The sequence below is a fragment of the Astatotilapia calliptera genome, chromosome 15, assembly GCF_900246225.1.
Source record: "Astatotilapia calliptera chromosome 15, fAstCal1.2, whole genome shotgun sequence".
NCBI classification, from domain to species: Eukaryota; Metazoa; Chordata; class Actinopteri; order Cichliformes; family Cichlidae; genus Astatotilapia; species Astatotilapia calliptera.
Window position 1 is genome coordinate 14,394,813 of NC_039316.1, and position 24,886 is coordinate 14,419,698.

Consider the following 24,886-nt stretch of genomic DNA (forward strand, 5'->3'; position numbering starts at 1 on the left):
CTAAACGAGTTTGTTTCTGTGGTAATTAGAGGTAACGAGGAACACAGGAAGTTAATGGAAATGACTTGCCTCGTTAAGAGGCGACTTCCTGTTGTACTGATTGAAGTTCCTATTTATAACAAACAATCCGAACACATAGGACAGGACCCTGGGGATATGAAAGAGAGAGGTGCGTGTTTGTGTACAATATGTATTGCCGTTTAAATTGTGTGCGTTAAAATGATTGAGCTCACAGTGAGTGTTTGAGGGTGGAGGTGGAATAGGGGGTATTTTGTTGTGTGTCCTAAGTGCCTACAGTCTGCACATATTGTACAGAATTACTCTATATAAAAAACATGCCATATTTTTGCCATGAGATGTACCAGAATGCACAAAGGAATAGACACTGTGTCCGTGTGTGTGCATGTGTGGGTGTATGAGACTTTTATAACAAGCATAGCTAAAAGTAAATTACAAAATAAACAGAAACATCTGTGGATATGAAAATATTTTAGATATATTTAGATCTCTGTGTGTTGTTGTACCCATGAGGCTATCTGAACAACAGCAAGAGTGAAATCCTGCGAGGAAAATTAGTATTTCAGATGCTCTTGAAGAAGGAAGCTTATTAAAGTCTTTGACGTGTGAGATCGTACCTGTCGGCTAACAGCTACTGTAGCTGGTCGCTCTTGGTCTCACAGCACCTCATCATGCAGGAATGGGACTGAGACCATAGTATAGTTGGTCACACATTATTATGTGTGACCAACTATATTTCTTTTCAGAAATGGTCTGTCTTAGATAAAAGTTCACCAGTGCAAAAGCTTGTACTGGCTCAGCAACTGTAGGTGGTGAAAAGAAGCGAGTAATGATTTCCCACAGAGATTCAGAGCAATCAACACTCACTATATACTTCTATTAGTTACAACTTGCTAGTACCGGGCGAGACCTCTTTTCCCTTCAGAACGCTCTTAATTCTTTGACTCAGACATTCAGTATTTTTCTGAGATTTTAATCCTTACTGCAACATCACCTTGCAGTTGCTGCAGATTTGTCAGCTACACATCCATGATACAAATCTCCCATTCCACCCCATCCCAGATCTTAATCTACTGGACTGAGATATGGTGACTGTGGAGGTCTTGTGAGTACAGTGACCTCATTTATGACATGACATGTTATCAGAACATATCAGACCAACAGACCAAATCCATCAGTCAGAACTGCTGACATGAAGAAGGGGGGATCCATGCTTTCGTGTTGTTTATGCCAAATTCTGACCCTAACGTCTAAATGTCACATCAGTAATTGAGACTCATCAGACCTGACAACATGTTTCAATCCTTGTAGTTTCAGTCTTCTGTTCTTAGGTGATTAGTGTGGCACCCAATGTGTTTCTGTATTTCCTTAACCCTTTTACTTTAAGTCTCAATGTGTTGTGCCTTCAGAGATGCTCTTCTGCAAACCTTTGATTGAATGAGTGGTGATTTGACTTCTTGTTGCTTCCTATCACCTTGAAGCAGCCTGGCCACTGTCCTCTGACAGCAACAAGGCATTTTCACCCAGAGAACTGCTGATCACTGGATATTTTCTGTTTTCAGACAGGTGTAAGCCCCAGCAGTTTCTAAAATACTCGGACTATCAAAGCGCATCAAAACCAGCAACCATCGTAATTTCAAAGTTACTTAATTTGTCTTTCTTCCCCATTCTAAAGCTCAGTTTAGACTTACCAGGTCATTTTGACCATGTCTACATACCTAGTTGCATTGAGTTGATGCTATGTAATTGGGTGATTAAATCTTAGCATTTATGCCCAGTTGAACAGGCGTACCTGACAAAATGGCTGGTGAGTGTATACGTATGTTAAGATAGTAAGTTTCTCAATTAATAATTAATTCATCCATCCATTCTCTTCCGATTACCCTTTTCAGGGTTGCGGGTGGGGGGTGGGCATGTCCCAGCTGTTTTAGGGCCCTAAGATAGCTGGAATAGGCTCCAGCCAGCTCCAGGATAATTATCCTTAGGCTAGGATAATTTACTGATAAATAAAAGGGACTGTGTTCATCTTTCCCTCTAGAAAAAAGCAAATCAAAGAGACGGCCGGTTCTTGACATTGAAGAGATTTAAAGTGAAATGACCCATCTGTCAACATGTTGTCAAACATTTCACTGAGAGTCTCTAAAGTGTCCACATCAAAGCTAAGCACAAAAGTGTTCGAAAAGGCTGTTGTTAGCACCAAAAACTGAAGTGACAGCAGGGAGGTATGCTACTATTATTTCTACTTCTCTGGTATTGATGAAACTCGAACAGCGGTGCCAGGATAATTATCTCACTCACCAAAAAACAAGCCTCTTCAGTGTTGTTTTGTCAGTAATGAAGGAGGTAATGACAGGTGACCCGGTCTGTCATCTTTTCAATTATTCATTGTCAACTTGAAAAACATGGGAGACACAGCTTAAGAGATATACAGATTTCTTCTTTATTAAAGCATCTGAAACACAGTAGATTTTTTTAGTCTACATGCCCTTGAATAGATTCCCATTAGCCCACAAATGCCTGTAAGTGATTCCAAAAAATGTTTTATCATCTTGCTCAAGCAAATTTGGTGTCTTGCTTTTTATCGTGCCAGGGGTGATTTCCAAAAATAATGTCCAAATGGGAGTGTAGGTTAATTTTTGCTAATTTAATTAGAAAATCTGTTGATTTTAGAGATGAAAAGCTTTCTGGAGAGGCAACATGAGTTTTCTTCTTTGTGTGTGTGTGTGTGTGTGTGTGTGTGTGTGTGTGTGTGTGTGTGTGTGTGTGTGTGTGTGTGTGTGTGTGTGTGTGTGTGTGTGTGTGTCACCATCTTAAAGTTGCCTTCATTATGCTCAGTATGACATTCTGTATTTATTTCCCATCCCAGCACACACCAGGAATTTCTGGGTGGTGGGTGATGGATATTTTTGCACCTACATATTGGAGTAGGTTAGAGTCATGGGGGAGTTGGAGAATGACTAAAGGTAAATAGAGTGCCTTCGCATACATGCATAGCATTATTTTTATGTGTGCACATTTGTGTTGGTAGAACTGTCAAGACAACACAGAGGGTGATCGGTGCGAACGCTGTGCACCGGGATTCTACGGCGTGGTCCGAGGTTCTCCTGATGACTGCAAACCCTGCGCCTGCCCCCTTACCAACCCACAGAATAAGTAAAATTTCTTGCAACCTATCACTACAAACTTTAAACAATATTAATCTGTCATTTTATGCACATTTTATCTTTTCTGTCCTCTCTCCTCTGTAATATAAATAGACTGTATGCTCCAAATGTTTTAACATTTCTTTTGTAATGTCTGTGAAAAATCTCTTTTCATATCCAGTTTCAGTCCCACCTGTGTAGCAGAGGGGTTTGATGACTACCGCTGCACCGCCTGTCCTGAAGGATATGAGGGCAAACACTGTGAGAGGTCAGACACATACAAAGAAATGAACAAGCATAGAAGTTTGGAAATCATCGGCTTTTAATGTGGACTGCATGGATATTTAAATGCAAAGACCAATACAGGGAATACGAGTTGATGTAAAGTGGAATCCAAAAGTCTTAGTCGACCCGTGATAGTTTTAAGAGAGACATTATATGGAAAGAAGTGGTAGTGGCAGTTGCCCCATGCCCATCCCCAAAGAGCCAAACTTCAACTTCATACCAGCCAAACCTGGAAATGCATTGCCAGTTGTTTGCACTGATTTGAATATTTAGAATATCCTCGTATGTGTTATGCCTAAATTCTGCTGTAATGACATGCACTTGAGGTTTGCATGAAAACATCTCAGACCTTGGGATCCCACTGTGAGTATTTTGCTGGTGAAATAATTTGTGATATCTCTTTACAGTGTGGGGTTAACATATGTTAAAATTTGGTTAGATTTGAATACTCTCTCTCTCTATGTGATCCCCCCTGTTTAGGTGTGCCACTGGTTACCATGGTAATCCAAGGATACCAGGTGGCCACTGTGAGGAGTGTAAGTGTTCCTTGTGGGGTGCGTTGCCCGGACCATGTGACCCTGTCACGGGCCAATGCCGTTGCAGGGTTGGGGCATCTGGGATGACGTGTGACCAGTGCATGGATAGGCATGTGTGTGGACCATCTGGGATCATCTGTAAGACTAACGCACAGCTTTTGGTTACTCATTCTTTTGTTTTCTTCATCATTTCATTTTTTTCCCTTCATCTTTTACTGTGGTTTTTTTTCAGAGTGGTCTAGTGTAAAACATGAAAAAATGAAGAAATAATGTGGCTGAAATTTTTTATGCACTTACCTTTAAATGGAAGTTGAGAGATTTTATTATAAAGATTAATCTGCAGTGAAAGTTACCACCAGTGGTGGAAGTAACCCAGCGTAACAGCATGGGGTGTCATGCTTCATGAACCCCACAGACATGCTCTCTGTCTCTTTCTTCTCTGTTCTTCTGTTCCCTTCCCTCTGGTGGCTCACCTCCCTTCATTGTCACCTGATGTTGTGATTTTTACTTTATTTTGGCAATGAAATGCAAATGAACAGTCAGAGCTCCTTTCTCCAGTTGCCATGGGAGACAGGAGATTGTGGCAGAAGTCAGATTCAAGTCATTTAGAAAATAATTTCAATGTCATTTGGAGCTAATTTAAACTTAATATGACCATAATGGCAGGGCCAATTTGGTGCCATTAGCATGTCTAGAAGGAAGTCTATGTGTGCAAGTGAGAGCACAGAAGAAAGGGTAGTAAGACAGAGGTTGATGTGAAATTGCTGCTGTCAGGTCAGTGAGGAAATTGCTTGCTCAGGTCTTTGTGTTCAGACACAAAGCGTGTGTTCATAAATTGGCAGTGCGTGTGCCGCAATGCTTCCTGACACCAAACCGCTCGACTCTACGTCCAGGCTATAATCCCAAGTCCTGATGGTTTACAGAGAATGGAGTGATCACACTGCTGTTCACTTGTTGAAGAGTGATTGCACTCTGCATTCCTTCTGTTATCTGGCCTTTCTCCCATTCTGTCCAATGCCACTGAGCACTTTTGGAGTCAGAAGTAGTGACATGCATGCAGCTCCTAAATTTGTTGTATAATGCTGTTTGCTAAGAATTGCCCCTTAATGTCAATAGATTTTGTAATGGGTACATTAGTAAACGCACCCAAAGAAGAAGAAATTCAGGAAGAAAATTGAGAATAAACTACACAGTATCATGGTGTACAGTTATAACTAAAGACTATATCTGCTTAATAATGGAAAAGAAACTTGCTGGGCATTTTATATAAACTTTAAAACCAAGATCCATATCACTACATGACGTTCAAAGCCTGACCAACAGAATCGCTAGTGCTTGATCTTAACAGGTGGATAGCATTATAGCTATGTAATAAGTCAGGATATAGCTTATTTCTAAATTAGATTAAACTGAATTACAATGTGACTGCAATGGGCTTCCCTATTAAATGAAATAATTCAATTAATTTTCCCATTGTCAAAAATTGACAAATATTTTAAGTGTTGTAACTTTAATTTAGACAAACTGACTTTGGACTTATCAGTCTGATGCAAAATAATTGGGAACACAATATATTGATCACTGAGTATTCAGAAGATGGAAACCGTTGGTGGGTGGAACATTTTGACCATCACTGTCCTGTTTTTATGGATCCAGACATCACATGAGGGAAACTGAGGGATATACAGATTCATTTTGGTTTTAGTCCCACCCTGAAATAATACTTTTCAAACTTAAAAATACTTGACTGTAAAGTCATTAGAAAATTGCTTATTTTGGCCATAAATTTGGTGATTAGTATAACTTTCATGTTATAATCAAACTTCAATCTCCATCTTTTTTCTTCTGTCTGTGTATATAAAGTTTTTGTTTTTTTAAAGACACAGGTGGGGACATTTGCGCTGTTGTTTCTGTGAACTTGCTTAGTGCCACACCTTTAAATTCAGTGGTGTTTTGACACCTACAAAACCTACCTACTACATAAACTGCATTACATTTGTAACCCTTACAACTCTTATAATCTCATATAATTTACTATATCAATAGAAGTTTACTATTTTATTATCACACTTCAATAGAAAACATTTACACAATAATATTACACTTGCTTGGTGTAAATACATATATCATTTCAATGGCACACTGGAAATGTTTGCAATGATAAAACAACTGCCGTTGTATAGTGACTCACACATGTAGGATAATATTGTGTGTCATTATTAAAATCCACTATCAGCAGACTTCAACATACTGCTTACAAGCTCCATCTCTGTAGTACAAAATGTTTTCCCTCAGTGCTGAAGTTAGTGAATGCAATCCTTCATCAGTGAGCTTCTTGAATAGCTTTGATTTGACAAGCAGCTATTTACTCCCACATACACAATGTAGTCTGCACACAGTACACTGTGTGCGCATATATGTGTGGGTTTGTGTGTATGCATTAAACTGCATGAACGCATGGATTTATTTGTGTTTTGCTGTTTTGTCAGAGATTGATAGAGTAGAAACTGTTTTTATTTTATTTAATTTTTCTTTGATTTCCCTTGTCAGAAATTTTAATTTGTGTAATAAATCAGCCTCAGGCTGCAGAAGGCAAAGAAATTCATACACACGCGATATAGGAGAATGTGTGTGTGTCTTAGTGAATTCCCTGGTGTGCGCCGTGCATATTTGTGTGTGTGTGTGGGTGTCTGTTTGTGTGTTTTTAGCCTGCAGTGTGTACTTGTAGTAGGCACTTTTGCCCCTGCGCGCTGAATTTCATGCATCACCAGCCCTGTCTTTCTGATGCCAGAGCCACTTAAACAGAAAAACACAAGCAGTCACCACAGTCCCTTATTGATGTGTTTCTGAGCTCGCCCATATAAACACACATTCAGTTGTAAAAATGCACTCAAAACTCAAACTTTCTCGAAAAGTTAACATGTCAGCTCACACACAGACACAAACCCATAATGACTGTTTGTGGTTTTAGCCGCCCTCATGACTCACTGCCTTACATCTGACTGTGTGTCTTTACTTGTTTCTCCAGCCTGCGATGATGAGTGCTCTGGTTTGTTGATCAGCGATATGGACCGCCTGTTAAGCATCATCAATGAGGTCACTTTGACGACACCCCTTCCACCACCTTATAAGGTGTTGTACCGATTTGAGAACATGACAGAGGAGCTCAAGGTAAGAAAAAAAAATGTGTGAGAGTAGTTGGAATTTACTTTTATTTAACCCATGTCATAACTACAAGTGGTTTCATTACTTTGACTTACTTTGACCACCTATATGTGGCGTCCCTCAATTCGATGCCTTCAAATTTCCTCCATTTGAATTCTGGAAAAACTGAGATTCTTGTGTTAGGACATGGAATTTTCTCCAGTGAGGTCGGTCATTACACCAGCCCCCCTGCCAACAATATCAAATATTCTACTGAGAACCTTTGCATCGTTTTTTGTTTTGTTTTGTTTTGTGAGACTCTAAGATCCAAATCTTGTTTCTTTCATCTAAGGAACATTTTAATCGGTGCCTTGTCTTACACCCAGTAATTTGAGACTTTTAATACTCCCTTTAAATTCCGCCCGACTTGATTATTGTAACTTACTTTGCTTCGCTGTCCTCCTTAGCCTGTTATTCCTTTTGTTATGATGCATTTCTCTTTTTACTCTTTTACAATTTTTATTAGAACAGCAGATGCTGGTATCTAATGTTACCAATGGTTGTGACCATTGGTTGCATACTACTTTTTATGAGGCGTTACTTGAATGCTCTATGTAGGGCATACTGATACTCATTGTGCATTCTAACACTACTACAACATGGTAAACTTATCTAATGAATCTACTGATTAACATGTGCATGACATGTTATGATACTTCGACTGCTTCTGTTTGTGAACCATTCAAATGCTGCCTTCTTTTTCTAGTGAAACATTTTTTTTGGCCTCACTATGATGTGTCAGTCTCTAGTGGGCTCATTACTTCCCCCTGAGGTCTAAAGACCACTGGTACAATTATCAAGTCACAGTGAGTCCTACACACACCACAGGGAAATATGTACTTTTGTGTTTCAGCCCTGTGATAGACTGGTGACATGTCCAGGGCGTACCCCACTTTTTTACACTTTTTAAACTAATAGGCGGCATAAATAGCCTACTAAGTTGGACAAGCAGTATAGAAGGATGCAAAGATGGCTAGATGACCGAATGGAAATGTTTTGTGCTTCAAAGGTTTTACAAAAGAAAATATGTACTATAACTACTACTTGGTTTATTGTAAAAAATAAACCAAGTAGAAAGCATTTTAAAGTGCTGTGTAATCAAATATATGGTCGTACATTGAGACACTCACTTTAGCTCACTTAAGATGTTCTGTAGGTAAAGGATTATCCTGCATTAACACTCCTTAGTGAGTTTTTCAAAATTTTCCAAGCGCTTAATTACAATTCCATAAAGTTGCCACATTTATATTGCTAATACACACTGCACTTTGAGACAATTTAAATATGTTTATCAGATGTGTTTACAATTGAATTATTTATGTCTTCCTTGCCTTTTGCACGCACTTGTTTATTCTTTTCTTTTTAGCTCTACGGCACAAAGCCAGACAGTTCAAAAGCCTAGCCCAGGGCCAAAATGTGTCAGACATTTCTCTCCATAATTCCTTCATCTCTCTGTTTCTCTCTGGCAGCACATGTTGTCGCCTCAGAAAGCTCCAGAGAGATTACTGCAACTGGCTGACTCCAACCTGGGATCGCTGGTTACAGAGATGGACCAGCTACACAGCAGGGTAAAAACCTTTGAATTTTTCTTTTGACTCAAATTTTGTCTCCATCGTTGTCTGCCTTCGTCCTGTCTTTATCCTTGTTTCACTCTTTCTTTGTGTGCAGCCGGAGAGCAAATACACATTGTGACAGGCACTGAGATGATAGTTTAAAGCAACAGATGTGCAGGAAGAACAACTTTCGCATTGTGTGTAACAGTTTTTGCTGTCTGGGATGTCAAAATATAGATATATAGTACTGAGACACTGGGAATTAAGTGCTGCTATCCACTGAAACATGCAATCATAAATACAGATAAAGGATGTAAGGTAAAAATCGAGTTTGTACAATTCTAAAAGTCTTCTCTTACGCAAGCTTTCTTGAACTTTCTTTCAGAAATAGTTCTCCAGGCTTCTTGAATGAGATTCAAAGCTCTTCTTTGGATGTCGATTGCCTTTTGTTCCATTCTTTGTCGAGATAATCTAGATTTTAAATGCTAACATATACCAGTATTATTGAGGGTCAGAGAAGCATATTTTGAGCATTTTACTAATTTTTAAAGCAGATTTTTACACAACTTTTAAATCCTATATTTTTACATGCATGTTTCTTTTTAGTGGTGTTTCCCATACTATGCAAAAATAATGAAGATGAAGTGCAGAATAACTTGTACCAGTTGGTCAAAAATGTCTTAAAGGGCATTTTAAGGACTTTATCATGGCAGTTTCACTTTGATGGTTTGTTTTTCAAAGCAAACCTGATGTCATGAATAGCTTTCCCACCCTCTGGAGCTCTGTGTTGCTTCTTTTGGTCAGCTATATCGCTCAGCTGGGCGCGGATGAGTAGCTAAGTGGTTGGATATTAATAAAATAAAGTGGTTGTCACACATGAACTCCAGAGAGTTCCAAAGTTTTCATATCTCACATGGAATATACAGCTGGAAACAGTCTGTTTCAGACAGTTTGGTTTAGTTGAGGGTTTTGCAGGACGGAGGACACCTGACACCTACTCATGTTCTCCCTGAGCCTGCGTAGGTTTTCTTCAGGTACTCCAGCTTCCTCCCACTTTCCAAAGATAGATTAATTGGTGATTCTAAACTTGGTGTGAATGCGGGGTAGATACAGGTCTTAAGCGCACAGATTAAAGTGCTCTTTGAATGTGTGTGAAAGCCCATAGAGTGATATATAAATCGAGTCTAGTTTATTCCATCTATTATTCTGTGATGCCACAGAATAAAAGTTCAGGGCTGCGCTACCTGTTTGAGAATCAGTCCATGCATAAAAGTAATTAAGATGAAAAGTTAACACTCTAAAGTTTTATATACCACATAAATAATGAAGTATTCTACAAACTCTTTGTCTAATACGTGCTCATTTTTTACCATTTTGAGAGTCAAAGTTATCTGTAAGAGTAGTTTACCAACACAGAAGGAAAAAAACACTATTTGAGTGGAGGGGACCTAAAAATACCAAATGGAGAAAAATAACACTCACATTCGTGCTGTCAAGCTGCAGCCTTTTAGGGGCTGAGGCCTTGACATTTGTTGACAGCAATACTATCCCCCACACCCCACACCCCATCGCACATACACACATACTCTCACACAAACCACCTAAAATGATATAGCATGGTCTTGTCAAATCACAACAGTAATTACCTACACTTTCTTTTTGTCAGTGTGTGCGTGTACATGTACATTGAGTGTATATGGAACTGTTTTCATGTCTGTCAAAAATTCATCCGTCTCTTGTTTTCCTGGTCCTTTGTGAACATGTTAATGTCTGATATTTTGTTTTCATTTCATGTCAGTAATTCATTTATCCTTATATTTGTTTGCACAGTATTATCAATAGTGCTTATGTATTGCTTTCATCGCCCTTTACGTTGAAGATCTCATCCTTCTTTTTTCCGCTCCATAGAAGTCGATACGTTCACTTATTCAGCAGTTGTTCATTATTTTCTAACGTATATGTCTTTGTGTACAGGCCACTAAGGTGTCTGCTGATGGAGAGCAGGTTGAGGATGATGCTGACAGGATTCATAAACGAGCCGAGGACCTGGAGCAGTTCATCAGGGACACACTGCTCGGAGCTAAAGGTAGCAGAAATGAGAAGCACCTCTCCCCTATTAGCTTCCTCTATATCCTGCCAACTGGGATTTCAGGATTTATCTGTCTATTGTCTCCCTAGTTTCATCTGTCATTAGAGCACATTTCATTAAATTAGAGAATATTACACGTAACAGATCCCAATGGGAAATTTGGGTTATTACATTTCGGGAGAGTGGGACAGAAGAGTATGAAAACGTAATGAAATGAATAATTATCATGACAGAACACATTAAAAACTCCATTTAAATAAAGATGCAGCATCTTCAGAATGACACTGAAGTTGAATTGCACATAAAATAATTACTGTGATAAGAGCAGTGTCGTTACAACCAAGACTCATTTCAGCATTTACTCGGAGTAAACAGCTTGTATTCGTTCTATTCAATCATTATTCTTTGAAAGTGTGACATTTTCAAAGTGAGACAAACAAAACATCTTAGTACCCCCTTGTAAGATCACTAATGGAAAACGTAGCTCAAACACAGTCGCTGATGGGCCAGCTGCCAGTGCTCTGTGCCAGCTGCCGGAGTAAAGTGTTGCCTGACCAATAAAGACAGATCCAGCAGGCTGCAGCATCGCTAACCACGGTGATAAAGAGAGCACCTACCAAGATAACTGGGTGCAACAACTCAGTTGGCTTTGTTCGTTTTGTAGGTAGTTGGCAAGCAACTCTTCCATTACCTTGAAGAGTAGCATCATGTGGCAAAAGAGGCTTCTAAAGCACAATCTAGCTCATGTGCACATGAACTACAGTGCTACACAAAAATCTTGAGCCAGCCTTTCTTTTACTAGGAAAATGGGAAATATGTGCAGTTATTTATTGAAATGTGACCACATAATTATAGTGAAATAAACTGTACAAGGTAAAAACAGTTTGTACCATTCTAACAAGCTTAATGCACTACAAAATCAATATTTGGTATGAGCACCTTTATTCTTCAGCACAGCCTGAACTCTCTTAGCCAGGTTAGAATTGCTTTTAGTCCTCAGGAATAGTTCTCCAGGCTTCTTGAAGGACATTCAAAGCTCTTCTTTGTTTAAAAAATGCTGAGGTCCGGGGCCATTTATTGCCCTAGCAGTGTGCTTGGGATCATGGTTATGCTGAAAAACGAAGCAGTTTTAAATCAGACGCTTTTTCCAAATGGAATTGCCCGATGGATCAAAATCTGATGGCATTGTTCTGTGTTCACAATTGTTCATAATACTCAGTTTTGACAAGTTACCCAACACCACTGTTTGAAATGTAGCCCCAAACAATGATAGATCCTCCACTATGTTTTATAGATGGCTGTAGGCACTCACTGTTGTACCTGCTTCTTGACTCCATGTATACATCTCTTTATACATTTTGACAATGCCTTGTTGCAATGTCTGCTTCTTGTGCAATAATGCACACCTCTTACTTAAAAATTGCTTCTTCCACTGAGATGGTTTCTGATGAGACTTTATTGAACAGTACATGGATAAACTGAGGGGCCAGATGAATCTCTTACATGCTGTTAATCTGCTGTAGTCTGCCACTTCTTCTTTGGATTATCTCGTTTGCTTGGCATATCTCGGACTGCCAAGCATTGCCTAACGATACAATTTCAAACTAGTTGTTTTTTACACTTGAGTGATTCATAGTTCAGTGTTTATGGCCTTAACATACAAGAAAGGAAGAAAAAAACATTCTTCTGAAAATTGTCTGCTACAAGAAAAGGACTGAAAATAAGTGAAAAGCAGCCAATATCCAAATAGACATTTTGTAAGACCTTTAGAAAGCCTGGAAAACTGTTGATCAGGAACACTTTAAGAAGTTACTCTTCCTCCCGAGAAGAACGGATCAACATCTTTGCACAATACTGTACTTATTGTGGGTTCTCAGTCATCCAGGTCATGGTAGAAGCTTGGAGGAAAAAGTACTGTACTTGTTCAATCACAAATGGTAGCTTGAGCAGCATTGCTCATGCATACACAGATTCATGCTTCAAATTTTTTTTTTAAAGATTTTTTTCCACATTGGCCTTTTTTAAAATATATTTTTTCATGGTAAATGTTCAGCTCCTGTTCACCAGCTCGTTGCTGTGGTGCTAAGTATGTACTGCAGAGTGGCGTTTAAAGGAAAAAACAATAAATAATAAAACAATAAAGAATTTTTGCTGTGTCTTGATAAGAGGCAAGAGAGCGGTGAATCAGAACGGTAACGTTGCATTTCAGAAAATTAGAACAACAAGCTTGTAGCTCAGAAGGAAATCTTTGTAGGTTTAAGAATTCAAACAACCCTGCTGCTTTGATTCACTGTTAATAGAATAATATTGGCTTACAGCACCTTTAAATTAATTTTCAATTAATTTGAACCAAAATATTTTCACAACTTAAAGGTATTTCTTCACTATTATTTGTTTGTTTGTTTGAGTTCTTCATGTGGTGTCTTTGTTTAACCACGAATCATATATTATCCATGTAGCCACAGATTTAGGGATAAGTACTGTCCAAAAGCGGGATGCTGGTGTAAAAGAGTCTCTCAGGACTTTGCAGTTTTTTCCAGATGGTTTCCTCCAGCAGTGACGACTTCAGGCAGATTGCTTCTTTCTTTGGCTCTGTCTTACGCACACATGCGCCCACAGACACTCACACACAAATATATACTCTGCATATGTAACTAGCAGGTCACTCAATTCAGCTCCAGTCTCCTTTTTTTTTTTTTTTTTTGCTGGTGCAGCTGCTGCATCTCCTCCTTCAGCTCTGTCAACAGTGGCTTCGTGACCAGCTTGTGATTAGTTTTCTTCTTTGACTCAACACAAAATAAACACAACAGATGATAACTCAAGTATAAAAGAGGTTTCACTGCTTTGTTTAGGGATTCCAAGCCATTAGCAGTCTTCCGTGTGGGAGTGGACGAGAATTGAACGTGTAGCTTTTGAGCTTTTGTTTAGCCAAAAGTGCTTTTTTGCTCGACACTTTGGTTGTACTAGAACCCTTCATGCTCTTCTTTACCTACTATTACAGCTGACACCACATTTAGTCCCTGTTGTTTCAATATTAGCCTTAAAGTGGACTACTACACTTTTTCTCTGGTAGTGTGTTGCAGTGGTGGAATCTAAATAAAATGGACAAAGTTTCGAATAATGAAGTTAGTTTATGTGCAAGTTATCCCTATAAAGACTTTGAACTATCCTAAATGAACAGTTTCGAACAATCGTTTGTACTCTTGGTTGTGTATGTCACTGAGATTATATCCCTGATGTGGTTATCCCTGGCACATGGCTCTGGCTGTGGGAAAATCAGCCTATTTGTAAAGCCTCTGTTTACAAGGACCAGCCAGCAGTGAACTGGCTATGTGGGCACTAGGTTAAACAGGTTGTTGCCGACAGCGGGTGGACTCAGGTCCAGTGTAGGATGAACTGTGAAGAAAGAAAAGCTACTCCCCTTTTTTCACATTTAACAAAGTAAACATCAGTGACACAATTCAATGCAGTGTGCCATCACCAAGATATTTTTTTAACCCACTGCATCTTTGGCATTAGAAAAAGCTGCCGATTTCAAACAGTCTCCACTCACTTGTTTTTGAACTCTCATTTTTAGATAAACTTTGCTGTCACAAAAGTGTTTTTTTTTCCCCTATTCTGAGTTTTTTTTTTTTTATTACTTGTATTCATGCTGGCTGGAAAAAGGTGTTTTAGTATGGACAAAAGACACAACCCTTTAACAGAAAAACTAAAAACACTGCAGCTCCATGGTAACCACCTAAACTTTATCTGCTGATAAAAGCTCCATAGCGAGCGAATAAGTGGATCTTGAGTGCAGCTTGGTTTGTCACCTGTTTCCACAGTCGCTCCCTGTTGTCTAATGTGTTGTTCTCTGTGTTTTCCCTTTCAATAACTGCTCCAGTTAGACAGTCAAAGCTTTAAAAAAAAATAATATTCTTGTTGGTGAAAATGGTTATATATATAAAATAGTTATATATGTGCGTGTGTGGCTCTAGTTTTAGTCACTTTATCCTGAGCAACTCTAATTGAATTCTACTTAGGCTTAGCACAAATAAATCTATTTATAAGTGGCTCTTCCTCCCCTTTGCTGATATTAGGTGGGAACAACAAACAAGTGTGCTCTTTCTAAAACTGTGTAGTCAAATAATGAAATATTTTGATTTCCACTATGAAAATTTTATGGCTTGTGTGATAAAAGAAAGTTACTAAACCAACCCATTCTGGCTGGCTGTGATGAAACTGTCCTCTTCTTGTTGTTGCTCCCAGCTCTCTGGCCCTCTGCCTAATCATTGTGTGATTATGGTTGTGTGCGCGCACGTGTTTGTTTCTGAGAGAGGAAAAGAGAGACTGTGTTGCAGCTCACTGGATGATTGAGAGCAGCAATTAGAGACTTAATTAGTGGCTATCACAAACGCGTGCGCATGCACACACACACACACACACACACACACACACACACACACACACACACACACACACACACACACACCAGATACACAAACACTGATGCCAATGTACACACACATTCATACAGCTGCGCATGCACAGCCACACACATGCACACACATAATAATACTGTACACACTTTTCTCTGTGTGCGTGCCTGTGTTTACTAGATAGCATAATATGATTCCATCCACGTTTTAAGTGTTTAATTGGCTTTTAAATCCTACTATGTAATTATATGGCTGTGACACACACTTACAAACTCATAGACATACGCACACACAAATGCAACATGCGCACACATACACACATGCAGTACAGCTGTTCATTAGCATGATGGCTTTACTTCTGTCTTGGCTCTAATCACGGCATGTTTACATTTTAAATGAGCGGAAATGCTGCATTGCCACAACTGCGCACACATACACTCAGGCCCACCCGTACACAAACACCTTCCAAACACTCACATACTCCGTTTAACTTTGAACTTACTTTAATCATATTGTGTTTACATTTCAAATGAGAAAGGATTGCAGCATTACAGCAGACACACAAACCACACAAACACACATTCAGTTTTTCCCTCTTCTGTTTTCGTTTTGCATAAGCAAATACACAGACACACTTCTCATTAGGGTTGCAGCAGTTTGAATAGCCATAGAGTCTCTTTTTTTTACTGTATTTTAATTATTGATTAGTTTGAGATTTCACTAGCTGTAATTTAATTAAAGAGGGGCAGACATAAACTCCTTTGCTTTGAATAGAGCTTTAGCGTGTGCATTTGTGTCTTACTGTCAGACTTTGCCAAAGACAGAATGTCCATCAGGTTTGGCGTGTTCATCTGTTTGGCTGTGGTACATCTCTGTATATATGAAGAGGATTTCTGTGTGCACTTCTCAAACTGTCCCTAGCATCCACTTCTGTCACACCAGTCCTCTGCATGTCCTCCTTCACTCCTATGTGGTCGTCCTCTTTTCCTCTGGCCTGGCAGCACAGCATTCAGCAACCTTTGTCCAATACATCCACTATCCCTCCTCTGCACATGTCCAAACCATCTCAGCCATGCCTCTCTAACATTATCTCCAAACTGCTCAGTCTGAGTTGTCCCTCTGATAATTCTACCTTATAATAATGCTGTGGACTGAACAGGCAAGATAATACTTGAAAACACAGTGTTTCCATCATTAGATTAAAGTCATACAGGTTTAGAAAATTCAATCTGTGGATGATGAATTTAGTATTTTGTGCAGTTTCTGTCCACTACTTTAGTGATGGCTGAAATTTCTCAGCAGCTAATGGATTGCCATGAAATTTGTGCTGAATCATTTGCTGAATGTTAGAGTGTCCACTATCCGTTTTGTAAATTAACAGTTTGCGTGGTGTGAACATTTTCAGAATGTAGTTTTACTTCTTTGCACTAAATAGTAGGGCTGTGCGATATGACCCAAATCTCATATCCCGATATAAGAATTCTATCGTCCCAATAACGATATAAATCACAAAAATGCAACATTTTCTGTAAATTCTGTGAATCTCGGGAAGCTCGACTTGCAGGAAGTGTTTCCAGCTGCGCGTCATGTAGCTGGAGTCGAGTGTTTTAACCGATGCATGAAACTACACATTTTTAGACATAAGTTGTAACGGCTGCCGTTTTCTTTGTGAGTATTTATTACACGGCGTGCTGCGGGGAAAAGCCTGTCCTAACGTTTGAGTCTAAGGTTTATTTTTTAGCACCCGGCCGCTCTTTTTTTACTTCTCATCTGCAAATAACCTGCTCTTTCACGTGATTACGTTTATTTTGAAAAGTCTCAACAGGATCTTGAGTAGTGATGTGCGGATCGATCCTGAAATATCGATTCCTCCGATACCAATCATTTATGGTCTAGAATCGATTCTCACATTAAAATATCGATATTTTAGTAATATCATTCGGATTGTCTACATTCAAAGGAACTACTTCCTCTTCCGCCTTTCATAGTCATGTGCGAAATACGGCTGTATAAATGTCTCGCGCCCCTTGGCGTGCACACGCACAACAATGGCTGAGCCTAATTGGAGTCATGTGAGGACTTATTTTACCTCCACAAACAGCTGAGACGTGGTTTGCGATACATGTGGCAAAAAAGTGCTCCAAGAGTGAGGTGTTGTGGCCATACTAGGGCTGTTGGGGGGGAATACATTTTACAGTGTTTATTTATCGGATAAAATACGTTAAATGTTTGGCCGACCCGGAAACAGTGGGGGTGTCCAAATTCAGAGGCCGCTTCCACCTGAGGACCCGGCCTTCGTGGTCTAAAGAAAGCCGGGTAGTACGTCATGAGTTCCCTCGGTGGAGTGAAACTCTGCCGTCTGCTCCTTGCTATCTAAAATATAACCGGGCGCTGGCGTAAACACTCGACCGTCTCACACTTCTGTTTAATCATTTTCTTTTTGACGTTTATTCAGCTGTATTAATCCCGAGGGATTAATAAAGTTAAATTTAAATTAATCGAATCTAATAACTTTAATCTCAGCCAAACCGATTTACTCACGAACAAATAAAACACTGAAAAAGCCAAACAATAACATTTTTAAGTTATCTTAAGTGACTTATATATCATGTTTAACCCGAGTAGCGAAAGACCGCGGGGGTTTGAAGACGATATTTGAAGTTTACACAGCTACATTCTCACCTGAAAATATGTTAAAAGTTTTTTTGCGACCAAGAAAGAGAAATAAGAGTAATATTAAAACCAAGTAGCTGTCGCCATTGTTGGAAACTGGAATTGGATTCTGCGATATGGTTTTTCAATTTTGTTGTCCGGGTGGAAAATCGGGAGAAATTCGGGAGAATGGTGGCTCCGGGAGATTTTCGGGAGGGGCACTGAAATTCGGTATTCTCCCGGAAAAATCGGGAGGGTTGGCATGTATGGTTGTGGCAACATCACTAACCTTGTCAAACACCTCAGAGTAAATCATATCACAGAATATGACGAGCGTATGTTGAGACTGAAGAGGAGGAGAGGGACAGGTGCTGCTAGGGCAAGACAGACGTCTCTCACAGAGTCCTTTAGTGCTGCAGGCAGGCAAGGTGTTCAAATAGCACAACTTCAGGTTTTTTTTATTTCTATATGATGAACTCTGCATTATTAAGTGATAAGAAGAAGTAATCTGATGTCCTGTAATCATAATGATGCTATAATTTGAGATACAATAAATAAAATACGTTTTTGTACAAAGTATCAGTATTGTCGATACCACCCTGAATGTTACTTGGTATCGGATCAGAAAGGAAATCAGTGGTATCGCACATCACTAATCTTGAGCTTTATTGTGAAAGGTTTATGTGGAACATAAACAAGCGAAAACGCGATGCTGTTACCGTCGTTGTTGCTAACGACAACGCATAAAAACAGGCGCTTGTCTGTCCGTAGTGTGGTTATATAAAATATAAGAGAAAGAGAGAACTTTAAGAAATGAATATAGCCACTACAGTGACCATCAAAACAATGAAAAAATATTGCCGTAAACAGTTTATTTTGCGACACCATGAAACAAACTATAGTGTAAAATGAAACGATAGACGTTTTTATATCGTCATCCGATATATATCATTATATCGAACAGCCCTACTAAATAGGACATTTTTTTTCATGTTTTTATCCATCTTTATGGAGTTATTTTGCTTACACAGTTGGGCTGTATATTGCCTATACACTAAAAGGAGATTGACCCTCTTGGCTGTTTGTCTTGTATATAACAGACTAACTACTGAAAATTGTCAAAGAAGCTGATCATGGTGACAAATCCACAAAGAACTGACAGAGAAATCTTTAGCTCTGATAAATAGATTAGACTCTCCCTTTCATGCACCAAGCTCTGGTGTGTTAATGTTGTTTTTAAACTAAATTTGATCATCTAACAACTGAAAATACCCAGATTATTTTCCCAGGAGAGAGTAAAAAATAAAACTGCTCTAAAATATAAAGTGAATATGTCATTACAGGAATTGCTGGCCAGTGTATAAACTGATTTCATAAGATGATTACGTGTCAGTGGTGTGTTTCAAAGCTTGTTTTGAAGTTTTTCTGCTCTTGGTTGCTGAAAGGTTTGTTAGCGAAGCTAAGCAGAACTGTTAAGGTGACTAAAATAAAAACATCCGAACTTGATAATACCTATATATTTAAAATATAAAAGTTCATTATTAACCCTGAGGAAATTTCAGTGAATCTGAAATGCTTGTAAAACTGTGACTGCATGAATTGAGTCTGTCCACCTGCCGTGTTCTAGATTCAGACTACTTTCACGTTGTGTCTTTGTCTCCAGACCTCGAATCAAAGGCTGCTGAGTTGAATCAGTCTCTTTCACGGAGAGGTGGAACTCCAGAAAAAAGCCTGAGCGAGATGAAGGAGGAGATCCAGGCTATGCTGCATGAGATGAGGCAACGACAGCTGGGAGGGAAGAAAGTTATTGCAGAGGAGGAAAACAAGTATGGAAACACATGAACACATATGTACAGAGGTCATGTTTTTCTATCTCCCACACACACACACACACACACACACACACACACACACACACACACACACACACACACAAAAGGAAAACTAAGTAAACAGACCAGCCATTGTTTTAGACATATGCAACGGAGTGTGTGCAAACCATAAGGTGGTAATATACAGAGATAAAACATGCTAACAGTCATGTCTGAGTACAAGAGAAAAAGTGAGCATCCATGCTATGGGCACTTTTTGAGGATGCTTGATGTTTCTCTTTCTCGCTGTCTTCATTATTTTTATTTTATTTTTTGTAAAATTTGTAGATTCAAATCACAACTGTTATCTCTAGGTGCTTTATAGTGGAAAGAAAAAAACCTAGTGTAACAGTGGAAATCACATCAACCAGACAAATAAATCTATGATCAAGCATTGGGTGATGGTGGGAAGGAAAAACTGCCTTTTATCAGGAAGAAACCTCCAGCAGAAGCAGATTCAGATAGAAGCAACCACGTGCTGTGACATGTTTGGGGGGGGGGGGGGGGGAAGCGAAATGAAGAAAGGAGAACAGGGGGAGACAAGACGAAAAAGTCCATGTGGGAGAGAGAAGACACAACAGTGCCATGTAAACACACAAAGAATAAATTGAGGTGGGTGGAGATGAAGTGCTCAGTACATCACAAGTCCTGCAGCAGCCTGGACCTATATCAGCATAACCAAGGGATGCTGAGGGTCTTGTGATAAAGCCAAAAGTTTAAGCTTTATCAAAAGGCCAAAGTTTAAAGTCTAATCTTAAGTCTGTCTACCAAATTCAAACCGGGAGCTAGCTCCACAAGAGAGGGGCCTGATAGCCGAAGGCTCAGCCTCCCATTCTGCTTTTAAATACAATATGAACCACAAAATGCTCTATTAAGATAATATAGTACTACTGGCTCTTTAAGATATGAGGAGGCCTGATTGAGGAAGATATGAGCGGACTTTCTACAGTAAATGGGATGGTTCTTATATAGCACTTTTACTCTACTTGAGCACTTAAAGCGCTTTATACAACATTATACATCACCCATTCATTCAAGCACTTTTTTCTGTGCTTAAGCGCTTTCTGTCTAACATTCAAACACATTCACACTCAGATGGAAGCATTGGAGAGCAACTTGGGGTTAGTATCTCGCACAAGGATATTTGGCATGCAGACTGGAGCAGCCAGGGATCAAACCACCAACTTTCTGATTAGTAGATGACCTGCTCTACCACCTGAGCTACAGCCACCCCGAAAATGTGAGGAGAATGATTTTAATTCAATTCTTGATTTAACCGGAAGCCAAAGAGAGACACCACCATCTGGGAAATATTATCTTGCTGCAGCATTTTGGATCATCTGAAGGGTTTTCTGAACAATCTGGTAATATTGGCTTATAATAGTACAGCTTGAATATTCTGAATGCTTATTTAGTTCACAAACTCGCTTTTCAGCATCAATTTGAAACATGATGTTTCTAAATTTAGTGATAATAAAGAGATAAAAGAATGCAGATGAAAGAAATCAACACATTTGTTTGATGTGACTCCAGGATTCCACCTACCAGTTATTTTGCTCTCACTTGTTCAAGACTTTGCATTTACTTTGAGCTGTTTTTACTCATGAAATTGTGAGTGGTGCCAGGACATTGTTCCAATGTGTACAAAACACTCTGCTTCAGAGATTTTCTCTCACTTGTAAATACTCGGTTTGATTTTAGCAAGGTTGCTGCCTGGGTAGAGTGTGCAGAAGGCAGGAAGTAAGAAATACATTCGCTTTTTGCAAAATCACCTTTTGTATTGTCACAAAGTGGACATTTCTACTTATGGTTTGCGGTAAATTAGTTTGAAAAAAATTAAACTTGTGTGTAATTACTTTGTAAATGCACTATGTTTGTTTCTGGCCATTTAAATAAAGAAAATTCTGCCGCGTGTATTGATAAAGTAAACTGCAAATGATGTCAGACTTGATATTTTCAAGAGTTAGAAACTAGTTTCATTTAGATTCTATTTGTTTATGGAACTTTCCGTGAATGCCGGGAATAAAAGAAAATCACCTTCATTTGTAAAACAACACTGCACTGAGTATTTGGAAAATTGTTAGGTAATATGTAGAGGTTAAATTAAGCAAACCCATCATTCCTTTGTGATTTCTTTCTTTCTTTTTTTGGACATTGGGTATCAGATGTAAACCACTCCCACTTACAGAGATCTGATTGCTATGTGTCCTAAAGCCCTGTTGATGTTTCCCCCTTTGCGTTCCCACACTTTCTGTCTCTCTCAATGCATTTGATGGAATTTGTAATCTGTTCCCGTCTTCCCTCCTTTGCTCCCTCTCTTTGTCTGTCCCTTTGAGCAGTAAATGTTGACAAGGTCGATGAGTTAATTAAAAGTATCACCGCGGGGGCAGAAGCGGAGAAAGACACAGCCATACAAAGAACAGGTAGTGAGAAGAAAAGTCACAGAGGGACAGGGGAACAGCTAACAGATGGACAGCGAGTTGTGATGGGATAACATATGAGGAAAAACAGAGACAAAGAGAAGTTGCCACTGCTATTCAGTGACTTGCCTGTCAGTTCACAGTGCATTATTTCACTGAGCCCTGAGGGGAGCAAAGAAAACGCTAGCAAAAAACAAGTGCTAAAATGAGCAAAGCTGGCACAATTATGCATACTGTTTATATTTCATCTAGATATGCCAGAGTTCAAAAACTTTGCAGTGTGCTGCAAATGTTACTTTCATTCACATGCAGCATTAGTATATAATGATGTTGTAATAATTAATTGTTAGATGCGCCCGTTATATTTTTTTAACTTTGACTTTCTCTTGCTATTCTCCACAGGGTTCATTAAATTGTCATCAGATCAAATCATTACCTTCCATATGTCCCTAAAATTATATGAAATTGTCCTCTGAGTACTCTTAACTGGAGGACACTAGATCCTTGTAGTCCTTTTTAATGCTGAAGGTTAAAAATTGCACTCATTACAGGACTCACTGGTAAGCATATGGCTACTAAACTGTTTGAAAGTATTTCTGCTTTCTAAAAGTTCACATCATGGAGTAGGGGTATGTCACCAGGGTGCAGAGGAGGCTACCCCCCCCCCCCCCCCCCCCCCTGTCCCCTTCTGGCTGCCTCTGCCTCAATTTTATCCCACAACTTAGACATTCACATTACTCACACTCTCATTACACATACATATAGGATCTTGGGGGTGGGCACGATACACGGAGTCCAAAGTACCATCAGGGTGTACACCTCACCCCTGGCGTCGTTGCCCACCTCTCAATTTTAAATACACGTAGACATTGAGGGCTAGCAGGAGGGACCATGCGCTTACCTGCTGCTCTCTGGCAGGTAGCTCCATGCCCTCCTGGGTTTTAAATGCACCTTAGAACACACATGCATCAACACTACAATGAGCGGGTGGAGGGAGGTTTGGAGTCTTCTCTCACCCCCGTTCTCTGCGGCCTGCTGGAGCGGGGGGGCTAGGAGGAGGAGTTGGCCGTCCGACTGCGGTCTGGAGTGTGGGGCCTCCCTGCTGCTGCGGAGTCGGGGCGGTCTGCCTCCCCCCACCGCAGGGAAAAGGGTAACACCACCTGGGTCTGGGTGCAGTTCCCCCCTCCAGGGGCAAGGGTACCTAGACCCGGTTTGTAGAGTACGCTTGGGGAGTGTGCTCGTGTGTACAGCGTCTCTTTATGTCTGTCTCCACGTTGGTTGAGTGTGGAGTAAGTGCATATGAGAGCATGAGGGTGGGAATGAATGTTTGTGTCTGTGTGTGCCTGTATGTCTGTGTCTATATGTCAGGTTGGGTATCAGACGCCACCTCTCTGGGGACATCTCAGGCCCTCCAAGGTTTGGAGGCCTATCTCCACCCACCACCACTTCCCCTGCCAGTGGCGGACTCCCTCAGGTGTCGGTGCGTTGGTGGTTCTTTGTGTCTGGGGGTGGGCGTCCGGGTACACACCGGCTCACACGATTGGTGCTCTGTGAACGTTTTCCCTTGAGTCTATCCCCTATGTACACATCCTCTGATGCCCCGAGCCAGCTAAAGAAGAGAATATTTGCTACAAGCCACCCAAAATGTGAAGTGGTGACTTTTAGGTGTCTTCAACATGACAAGATGTCCATGTTGAAAATGCTCAATGTCTCGGTTGTTGCAAAACAATCATTGCTGCCCACTGGCTAGTTTTCCTTTTCAAGTTTTTCATTTTGAGAAGTCTTTTCTGGAAACATTCATGATTATGCACTGCGTTATGCAAAAAGCCCCCTAAATTCATATAAAGGCTGAAACAGGGGCTTTAGAAAGTTTACACTCTGCCAACTTTCTCACCTTCATACAGCTGGCCGTGTATGCGACGGCCATGAATGTTGCAACATAAGTTTCAGAGATTGTACTCTCCCATCCAATTTTGTCTTTGGAAATATGTGGCAGTAGAGACTGTTTGAACACCTATGAAGTATTTCTGATGGAGTATACTGGCTCTCTAAGCAATCAGTGCTCTGCTCTTTCATTTGCTGGATGCCTGGTACCACACTGCTCACCTGAAAGCCATGCACTCACTTGCTTCTACTGCTGTTTTCATTTCATTTCATAGCCTAGAATGCACATGGAGTGTCTGAGTCTGCCTTTCCCATTGAGGAAAATGACTATTGTCACCTCCCCACTCTCAGCCTTGCTGAGCCTGATGTTGTAAAAAGAGAAAATGGATTGTTCTGTAAAAGCCAAACACAAACATTATACATAAATACATTTGCAAATGATCCATCCCATGTTAGATACTCAGTGTGTACTGCACTTAGAATGAGAACAGCACAACAAAACTATTAAATTTTAATGAAATGTCCCTTAAACAAAGCCTGATGACAGCTTAAAATTCCTTTTATATTAAACAAAGTCTCTGGATTGTTGGCTCTGGATATTTGTTGCAGCAAGCTGAATGCAAAATTTATGCCTCGGAGTATTTCTCAGACAGGCAGCCTGATGAGGCTCGGTTGTTAGGTTTTAGTTATCTTTTAGAATCTCGTTTTCTTCCAGTTATATTTATTGCTGTTACCTATATAGCAAATTCTGTTGCAGTGTATATTACCACGTGTTGCTTTACCCCCTCACCCACACAGACACGCATGTTAGAG

General features: G+C 39.8%; 1 protein-coding gene across 6 annotated transcripts in view; it reads left to right on the top strand.

Moving 5' to 3' along the window:
• The window catches only part of lama2 (laminin, alpha 2), a 231,551-nt gene that overhangs the window by 167,199 nt on the left and 39,466 nt on the right, over positions 1–24,886 (top strand). For 3 of the 6 annotated variants that reach the window (XM_026194235.1, XM_026194237.1, XM_026194239.1), the window contains 7 exons: positions 3,047–3,171; positions 3,343–3,429; positions 3,927–4,120; positions 7,011–7,153; positions 8,656–8,754; positions 10,714–10,825; positions 19,562–19,724. In XM_026194235.1, coding sequence (XP_026050020.1) covers positions 3,047–3,171; positions 3,343–3,429; positions 3,927–4,120; positions 7,011–7,153; positions 8,656–8,754; positions 10,714–10,825; positions 19,562–19,724 — 923 coding nt within the window. The remainder of the gene's footprint in view (positions 1–3,046; positions 3,172–3,342; positions 3,430–3,926; positions 4,121–7,010; positions 7,154–8,655; positions 8,755–10,713; positions 10,826–19,561; positions 19,725–24,886) is intronic. The other 3 variants (XM_026194236.1, XM_026194238.1, XM_026194240.1) reach the window with 1 other exon arrangement.